The 9,822-nt window shown below is 39.8% G+C and overlaps 1 protein-coding gene across 1 annotated transcript; it reads left to right on the top strand.

Annotated features, from left to right (window-relative positions):
* The first annotated feature begins 228 nt into the window (after positions 1–228).
* On the top strand, positions 229–6,158 carry LOC113222129 (spermatogenesis-associated serine-rich protein 2-like). The gene is made up of 3 exons (XM_026451495.1): positions 229–1,227; positions 2,976–3,152; positions 6,001–6,158. The coding sequence occupies exons 1-3, from the start codon at positions 1,086–1,088 to the stop codon at positions 6,138–6,140; spliced, it is 459 nt and encodes a 152-aa protein (XP_026307280.1). The 5' UTR covers positions 229–1,085; the 3' UTR covers positions 6,141–6,158.
* The last annotated feature ends 3,664 nt before the right edge of the window (positions 6,159–9,822 follow it).

Genomic DNA, 9,822 nt, shown 5'->3' with positions numbered 1-9,822 from the left:
CAGTATTTTCAATTTCTTATAAATCTTTCAAGATATTTTATGCATATATAAGTAAATAACACTATTCTCCTCTTTGCCTGCTTCCTTTTTTCATGTAATATATCTCAGAGCTTATTCCATGGCTTAATATATAAAGACCTTTCTTGTTTTTATGGATGCATAGTCATCCTACTGTTTGGATGTGCCACAATTTATTTAAGCAGTCCCCTATTGACCAACATTTGGGTTGTTTCTAATCCTGTGTGTTAATAGTGATATTGCAATGAATAACCTTGTGTATATGTAGAAATCACTTTGCATATGTGTTATTCTCATCATGAATAAATTCCTAGAAGTAGAATTGCTAGTCAAAGAGTATGTGCATTTGTAATTTTGATCAGCATTACTAAATTGTCTTGGAGAGTACCACTTTACACTCCCAGGATTAATACATGAAAATGGCTGTTTCTCTATACCATTAACCTTATCAGTTCTACAGTGTTAACATACTTTTTGACCTTTGCTAAACTAATAGATGAAAAATGATCATTGCAGTGCAGTTATAATTTGTATATGTCTTATTAGACTGAGGTTGCATATCATTCCATATGCTTACAGCTTATACTATTTTTTTCTATGGGATTATTTTGCTTTTTCTGGGAACTCTATATATTTAGCTTTTTGAATATAAGCTGCACTTTTTTTTGCATTTTGTAATTTATCTTTTGATTTTGTTTAAGGTGGGTTTCGTCATGAATAAATGTTTTATATTTATGTGTTTGAGTTTATCTAAAGTATAGGATTTTACATAGTAAAATTTTATTTTAGGCAATAGTTCAGCATATGTGAAAATGTTAAATTTCTGAAAGAACATACAAGAAGTTGGTAACATTGGTTACCTTTGGGTAGCTAGAGTTACCTCTCTAGGTTGTGGGGGAATCTGTTTTTTTCTTTTCTTCTCTTTTTCAAATTCTTAATAACTTTAGAACAAAAAGAAGAAAAACAAACCGAAACCTGCCGCAGAACCGAGTAACAACATCCCAGATTCTAGCAAATCAGTTTCCATTCAAGAGGAACAGTCTGCGCCTTCCTCAGAAAAAGGTGCTATGAATGGCTACCATGTCAATGGTGCCATCAATGACAGTGAGTCTGTGGACTCACTCAGTGAAGGTTTGGAGACACTTTCAGTAGATGCCAGAGAATTAGAGGATCCTGAGTCTGCCATGCTAGATACGCCGGATAGAACGGGTGAGTTTATTAACAGAGTTTGAAAAAGTTGTGTTCAGTTGAAAAACAGGGGTCTCCTCATTGAGAAAACGATCAATTAAATCTAGTTAGTCTTTTTTTTTAATCCAGTGCTTGCTGATTAGTCTTTTTACTTTTTGTTACTTTTTGTCTGAGTCACATTTTATAATTATCAAAGGCCTAGAAAAAATACCATTTTTTTTTTTTTTTTTTTGAGACAGAATCTCGCTCTGTCGCCCAGGCTAAAGTGCAGTAGCACGATTTTAGCTCACTGCAAGCTCCGCCTCCCAGGTTCACGCCATTCTCCTGCCTCAGCCTCCCGAGTAGCTGGGACTACAGGCGCCTACCACCACGCCTGGCTAATCTTTTGTATTTTTTTAGTAGAGACGGGGTTTCACCATGTTAGCCAGGATGGTCGTGATCTCCTGACCGCGTGATCTGCCCGCCTCAGCCTTCCAAAGTGCTGGGATTACAGGCATGAGCCACCATGCCCAGCTGAAAAAATACAATTCTTGTTCCATTATATTTTAACTCTTGAACCTCAGTGTTCCAGTAATGGAATTATTCATATCCTACTGCTCAAAGTCATCGTCAAGATCTGATTTTTCCACTCACGCAAAAATTCAAAAAATTGCAGCTTCTGGCATAAGTGGGTTAATAGCAGAGAAATACCTCAGTATTTAGAGACTACAGAAGGTGACTTTAAGTTGTTTTTTAAAAATTGTGGACTTATTAAGAAAGATGATGATGTTGATATTATTCTAAGACCCAACACAATGAGAAATATATAATAATGATAATTCCAGCTTTTGTGAGAGCTAGGCTGTTGGTTTTTATAGTCTAACATTTGTTTTCTAGTGAAGAATTAAGATTAGTGTTAGTTGTAAATTCACATATCTTGTACCTTTCTTTGTTAACCATTTTTTTGAGGGTTAGTAAGATGCTGGAAATTTCTCTTTTAAAAAATTACTTGTTAATCCAGTTCCCCTGCCCTGCTGCTCCTGGCTTTAGAAGTGTAATGCCAATGTAAGATTTATGCTGTGCTGTTTAGGTGTTCTTTTATTGATTAGTATACACATATACACAAAAAAAGACTTAGAGAAAAACATTGCACTGACTCAAACCAACAATAGCCAGTGGTTTCCATTTTTTCTGAACTAGCTTCTCTCTCATTTCCTAACTCTTCCTATTACACTTCTATCCCCTAGAACGTTATTTTTTGCTTGTTTTGAGAGACCCGGTCTCTCTATGTTGCCCAAGCTGGTCTTAAACTCCTGGGCTCAAGTGATCCTCCTGCCTCAGCTTCCTGAATAACTGGGATTACTGGTGTGAGCCACCATGCCTGCCCTCTAAAGCTTTTTAAATTCTTTCCTTGAGAGAGTGTAAAACTTTTTTTCTTAACATGGAGTTTTGCAGAAGTTGGTGATACTGACCTTTGATTCCTTGTGCCAGAGTTACGGAGAAACTACCAAGCTACAAAGAAGCCGGAGATCCACAGGGATTGAGCTCCCTATCTATGTGTTGCCACAGACTCCTCTCTTCATTCCGAACTTAAGGCTAAGCCAGAAGCTGCCAATAGCCATACCCAGCTGATTCTGATCTTTATTCTATCGTTTCAGTTGATTTTATTTACAGTCTTTTAAGAGGCATGGTTTTGCCTCAAACATTTTTACCTGTTTTCTTTGTGTACTTAAGAATGATTGGTTTACTCCTAAATTGTGCTCTAAAGTACTGTACTCTTTCTTGGACAGGATCCATGCTGCAGAATGGTGTCTCTGATTTTGAGACCAAGTCTTTGACTATGCACTGTATTCAGAATTCTCAACAACCCAGGAATGCTGCCAAATCTCTCTCAAGACCTACCACAGAAACTCAGTTTTCAACTATGGGGATGGAAGATGTTCCCCTCTCCACCAATAAAAAGCTAAGTAAGTCAGAGACCCACCTGTGAGAGAAAATCTGTGTTTTTGGCTAAAGAAGGCAAATTACCTCTGTTCCCATAAATAAGGTTTCAGAAGGGCATCAGTTAATACTTTTTCCATTTTGCTGACAGTGACTGACTACTCAGCCCTTCCCCTACCTTTGTGTACACAGTTGGAATCTGAATAGTAGTTTAAATGCCATACAATCTAATTGACCCATTTTGTAAATTAAAGTCAAACTGTACTGCTAGGATGACTTACCTGCTAATGTTAACCTGTTTCTTTATTTGCTTTATTGCAACATTTTTGTGCTATTTCTGTCATTTTTATCTCCTGGTTGACGCAACAAGTAAAAGCTCTACATTCTCTGACATTGACTTTTTTTTAATCCCCCTGAGACTAAGTCTTGCTCCATAGCTCAGGCTGGAGTGCAGTGACGCGATCTCACTGCAGTTTCGTCTGCTGGGTTCATGTCATTCTCCTCCCTCAGCCTCCCGAGTACTTGGGACTGCAGGCAAGTGCCACCATGCCTGGCTAATTTGTTTGTATTTTTAGTAGAGACAGGGTTTCACCGTGTTAGCCAGGATGGTCTCAATCTCCTGACCTCATGATCTGCCTGACTCGGCCTCCCAAAGTGCTGGGATTATAGGCATGAGCCACTGCACCCAGCCGACATTGACATTTTAAAGAAATACTTTCACTCCTCTTCATAACTTCGTGCTCTTACTGAGCTAGAGTCCTCTGACAGACTCTAGCTTTAAGTAAGATCATTTTCTCTTAAGTATGTGGCATTGACCAGTGGTAGCTCTTTGCTTAAAAAAGAACTACAATAATCACTTAAATAAACAGCCAATAATTCAGCAAACAGAGATAATAGACTGTGTTTCCTATATCTGAGTTTCATACATCTAAGCATAGTGGTCCACTCCACTAAACAAATGAAACAGAAATGTAAAGGACACTTGTAACCAATAGCTCTTTATGGAATTATTTATTGCACATGAGCCAAATTTTAATTAGGTAAACTCCCCTTTTTCATTGTTCTAGTAGCCCTCAGCCTGCTGCAGATGAGCAAGTTTGAGACTATCCAATCAAGCAAAAATTAAAAAGTATATATATATATATACACACACATAAGGCTTGAAAGCTTTTAGGTAGATTCTTAAAAAAATACCAAGTTGAGATGAGGAAGAATTTAAATTAAAAAATTGAAAATACATATCGTGGCATAGTTACAAACTTTTTAGATCCATGTTTCCAGCAATCAATTATATATGTAATTTGGGGATTGGTGAATATAGAAAGGTAAATAGAACTTTTGGAAATTGGTTAAAATGTGTTGAGTAGGTAAATGCAGTCCATCCTTTTCTACAAAGCTGGCTTCCTCATATATACAGTGCTTCGAAGTGTACTGTATAGAAAGAACATTTTAATTTTGTAATGTCCACATGGTGAATTATATTCTATTAAATCCTGTAACTTAGGGAGTTTTGAAAATTTGGTGCCTTTTTTAAAGTCTGTTTTCTCTGTGTGTTTCATTTCATTTTGGATAGTTTGTAAAATTGCTGTCTTCAACTGTATTCGTCTTTTGTTAACAGTGTCTATTCTGCTGTTAATTCTATGCAGTATATTTCTCATCTTGGACTTTGTTTTATTTGTCTCTAGAAGTTCAATTGGAGTCTTTTTTTTTTTTTTTTGAGACGGAGTCTGGCTCTGTCGCCCAGGCTGGAGTGCAGTGGCCGGATCTCAGCTCACTGCAAGCTCCACCTTCCGGGTTTACGCCATTCTCCTGCCTCAGCCTCCGGAGTAGCTGGGACTACAGGCGCCCGCCACCTCGCCTGGCTAGTTTTTGGTATAAATTGGAGTCTTTTAAGATATCTTCCATGTCTCTCCTTACCATGCTTATGCTTTCCTCTACCTTCTTGAACATATAGTATCTAATTATAATAGCTGTTTGATGTCCTTTTCTACTCAATTCTATCATCTGTGTCATTTCTGCATCTGCCTCTGTGATTGATTTTTCTCTTCCTTATAGGTAATATTTTTCTGTTTCTTTTAAGTTTTTTTAGGTGGGACTAGAGCAGCCTTTAGTCTAGAGCTAATTTTGCCCTGTTGCTGAGGCAGTATCCTTCCAACTACTCTGCCTGCCGTGTATTGTGAGGTTTTTCCACTCTGGCCGGTGTGAGCACAAACTGTCCCTGGTCTGGTGAGCTCTCAGGATTGTTCTGCCTAGTCTTTTTTTTTTTTTTTTTTTTTTTTTTTGTGCCTGTTCTCTTTCTAGTCTTGGGTAGTTTCTTTATCCTCATAGACTGATCCACATTCAGAATCCTCTGTGCATCTCCGTGCAGCTCTCTCATGTGTGTAGCTCTTTCCTTACCAGTACTCTGCCCTAGAATTTCAGCCATCTTGACCTCTCCAAATTCCCAACTTCGTCCCTTCAATTCAGGGAGTCCACCAGGCTCAGTTTAGGATTTCCCTCCCTGCATTGTAGCCTAGAAACTATTGAGGCAGTAAGTTGGAGCAATCATAGGCCTCACTTCATTTGTTTCTGTTGTCTCAGGGGAAAAGTACTACCTGTTACACATCGTCTGAAAACCATTGTTTCATATATTTTGTCTTTGTATGTTTTTAGTTGTTTAAGACAGAAGGACAAATCCAATTATTATTATTCCATCTTGACCAGGATCCTTTTTTTCCCAAAATTCTATAGAAACATGTTTTTGTCATTGGGGAGGGTGGTTATTTAGGAAAGATTCTTAGTCTACATGACATTTGGTTTAGGTGTTCAGATACAACTTTCAAGTTACCTATATTATTATTCTTTTTTTAAAATCTTTGGGTTTTTTTCCCCAAGGTTCCAATATTGAAAAATCTGTGAAAGACCTCCAGCGCTGCACAGTGTCTCTTGCACGGTATCGAGTTGTAGTTAAAGAAGAGATGGATGCTTCCATTAAGAAAATGAAACAAGCCTTTGCTGAATTGGAGAGCTGGTAAGTTAAGCTGCATTTGGTATCAGTAGCATAAAAATGATCATATATAAATACAAAGATGATCAACCATTCCCCAAGTTCTTTCATTCATGACTAACTACATATGAGAGAGACTTATAAATCCTATGGTATATTTAGCTTTCTGCATTGTTCTATTTCTCTTGGTCACCGTATGAGAATAGTACAGATAACTCACAATGCTCTAGAAATGAGCCAGAGTTTAATATTGTTTGAAAAGGGACACATAATTATAGAGTAGATCATGTACTCTAAAGTCTCCTTTTAAACCAAGGTCCTATAACAAATGACATGATGTTTTTGAACAAAATTATAAAGTAGAAAAAATCTGTCTTTGCTTTCCTACCTTCTTCCATCCTTTTTAATGTATGCCACTCCAATAAAGTGCCCTTTTATTAATTATTATTATTTTTTGAGACAGGGTCTTGCTCTATCACCCAGGCTGGAATGCTATGGCACAATCACATCTCACTGTAGCCTCAGCTTTCTGGGCTCCAGCAATCCTCTCATCTCAGCCTCCCAAGTAGCTGGTACTACAGGCATGTGCTACCACACCTGGCTCTTTTTTTTAATTTTAAAATATTTTGTAGAGATGTGGTCTCACTATGTTGCCCAGGCCAATCTTGAACTCTGGGCTTAAGTGATCTGCCTGCCTTGGCCTCCCAAAGTGCTAGGATTACAGGTGTGAGCCACTGCACCTGGCCTTCCTTTTATTAATTGTTGATTTGTTTTTTATTTCATGTTTTTCAAACTGTGTTCTATAGAATATTCACCTTTTTAAAATTTTGTTTTTGAAGTAGAGTCTCAGTCTGTTGGCCAGGCTCTAGTACAGTGGTATAGTCTCAGCTCACTGAAACCTCTGTCTCCCAGGTTCAAGTGATTCTCATGTGTCAGCCTCCTGAGTAGCTGGGATTACAGCTGTGCGCCACCATGCCCGGCTAATTTTTGTATTTTTAATAGAGATGGGGTTTTGCCACATTGGCCAGGCTGGTCTCGAACTCCTGACCTCAGGTGATCCACTGGCTTTGGCCTCCCAAAGTGTTGGGATTATAGGCATGAGCCACCATGCCTGGCCTAGAATATTCATTTCTTAAAATATATTAATAAGTGTTTTCAAATGAAATAATGCCTCCAAAAAGTTAAATCATCAGAACCAAAACTTACTTTGGGGCTAGATAACTCATCTAGTAGTCTACCCATGCCTTGTCCTGAACTCTAAGTTTCACTTTTCAGGTTTTATGGCTAGGAATTTAATGTCATGTCTTCTGTTTTTCTTTGTTTGAGACAGGGTCTGACTGTCACCCAGGCTGGAGTGCAGTGGCACAATCATGGCTTACTGCAACCTCCACCTCCTGGGCTCAAGCCATCCCCTCAGCCTCCCAAGTAGCTGGGACTACAAGCATGTACCATCACACCTGGCTAGTTTTTGAATTTTTTGTAGAGATGGGGTTTCGCCATATTGCCCAGGCTAGTCTCCAATTCCTGGGCTCAAGCAATCCTCTCGTCTCAGCCTCCCTAAGTGCTGGGATTACAGCCATGAGCCACTGTGCCTGGCTATCTTCTTTATTGACACATATTTTGCTCCTGCCAGATTACTCATTGTCTCAAAACTTAACATTCACATTTCCTCTTCCATCTACTAGTTAATGCCACTTTCCCAGCTTGATAATGCTCTTCTTTTCCTCTGTATTTATCTAAATCCCACCATTTCTCTAAACTCTCCTTAAATTAAGGTCAAACTTCTGGAAATTCTTCTAGGTAACTGATTTTTCCCCTTTCTGAACCTGTAGGAGGAAGCACCATGCCCTTTGCACTGCATTCTTGTCATGTAAGATAACTGTTGGCTTGTTTAGAAAATAAAGAGCTGGCTGGGCACGATGGCTCACGCCTGAATCCCAACACTTTAGGAGGCCAAGGCAGGCGGATCACAAAGTCAGGAGTTCGAGACCAACCTGGCCAACATGGTGAAACCCTCTCTCTACTAAACATTCAAAAATTAGCCAGGCATGGTGGCATGCACCTGTAATCCCAGCTACTCAGGAGGCTGAAGCAGGAGAATCATTAGAACCCAGGAGGTGGAGGTTGCAATGAGCTGAGATCGCACCATTGCACTCCAGCCTAGGCGATAGGGCAAGACTCTATCTCAAAAAGAAGAAAGAAAGAGCTGAGTGTAGTAGGTCATCACAACTTTGCTTTGATAAGCCTCTGGTCTCCACGATTGTTCAGCTTACTGATTACTTAGTCACAGGATCTGATTCCATTCAGAACAAGCTTAAACCAGGAAACACAGTTCCAGGAGAGAGATTTGTGAGTTCCTGCTGACTTGGAACCCAGCCAGGAGGAGCCTCCTTCAATAAATGACAAATGAAATGGTTTCCTACCTGGGAACTGTGTATTTAGGATTGATTAGCTGACGTAACAACCAGGTCAATTTAACTTGAGGAAAGACATTACCTGCCCTTTCCTACTAGTATAAAGCCCTTTGCTCTGGTTGATTGAGTTTATAAACCACCTTATTTCAATGTTCCTTGTAGCCACTACTTCAAGACATAGTTGGCAAGTGACTAACTCCATTTGGCACCAAAGCAGAGCTTGGAGTTAGTGTCACTTAGAAAGCCATTTCTGTGTTGGTTATAGCATAAAAGAAAAGCAACGAGTTCTAACAGATTTGCAGCAGTAAAAGTACATTACCCCTGACAGGGCACTAGGGAAATTATACAGATAACTCCTTTCACTTTGATGCCGAATAAAAACTGACACACCTATAGAAAGGTAAACTCAGAAGCTTTCTAATGTATAAAACTTAAAATTTCTTCTTATTGGTGACTTAGCAAGAATCATCTCTAGACCCAAGTTTACTTTTCTTGTTAATTAATAATATTTGTCTGCTTTTCATTGTTGGAGCTGTTAGTTGACTTAAGTTTAAGGGTCTTAAGGAGGTAGGATATGGAGTGGAACATGAAGCTAGAATGTATAAAATCTTTTGGAAGATTGTTATATAATGTGTTGATGAAAAATGCCAACAGGATATACACTCAGTTTCTCTTTTAAATAAAAAGTTTCAGGCCGGGCGCGGTGGCTCAAGCCTGTAATCCCAGCACTTTGGGAGGCCGAGACGGGTGGATCACGAGGTCAGGAGATCGAGACCATCCTGGTCTACACGGTGAAACCCCGTCTCTACTAAAAATAAAAAAAACTAGCCGGGTGAGATGGCGGGCGCCTGTAGTCCCAGCTACTCGGGAGGCTGAGGCAGGAGAATGGCGTGAACCCGGGAGGCGGAGCTTGTGGTGAGCCGAGATCGCGTCACTGCACTCCAGCCTGGGCGACAGAGCGAGACTCCGTCTCAAATAAATAAATAAATAAATAAAAAGTTTCAATTTGGCCGGGCGCGGTGGCTCAAGCCTGTAATCCCAGCACTTTGGGAGGCCGAGATGGGCGGATCACGAGGTCAGGAGATCAAGACCATCCTGGCTAACATGGTGAAACACCGTCTCTACTAAAAAAATACAAAAAACTAGCTGGGTGTGGTGGTGGGTGACTGTAGTCCCAGCTACTCGGGAGGCTGAGGCAGGAGAATGGCATGAACCCGGGAGGCAGAGCTTGTAGTGAGTGGAGATCGCACCACTGCACTCCAGCCTGGGCAACAGAGCGAGACTCCGTCTCAAAAA

This window comes from Piliocolobus tephrosceles, unplaced genomic scaffold (genome assembly GCF_002776525.5).
Source record: "Piliocolobus tephrosceles isolate RC106 unplaced genomic scaffold, ASM277652v3 unscaffolded_29537, whole genome shotgun sequence".
NCBI lineage: Eukaryota > Metazoa > Chordata > Mammalia > Primates > Cercopithecidae > Piliocolobus > Piliocolobus tephrosceles.
Note: the sequence above shows the minus strand (reverse complement) of the source record. Positions and strands in the feature narration are given on the sequence as shown.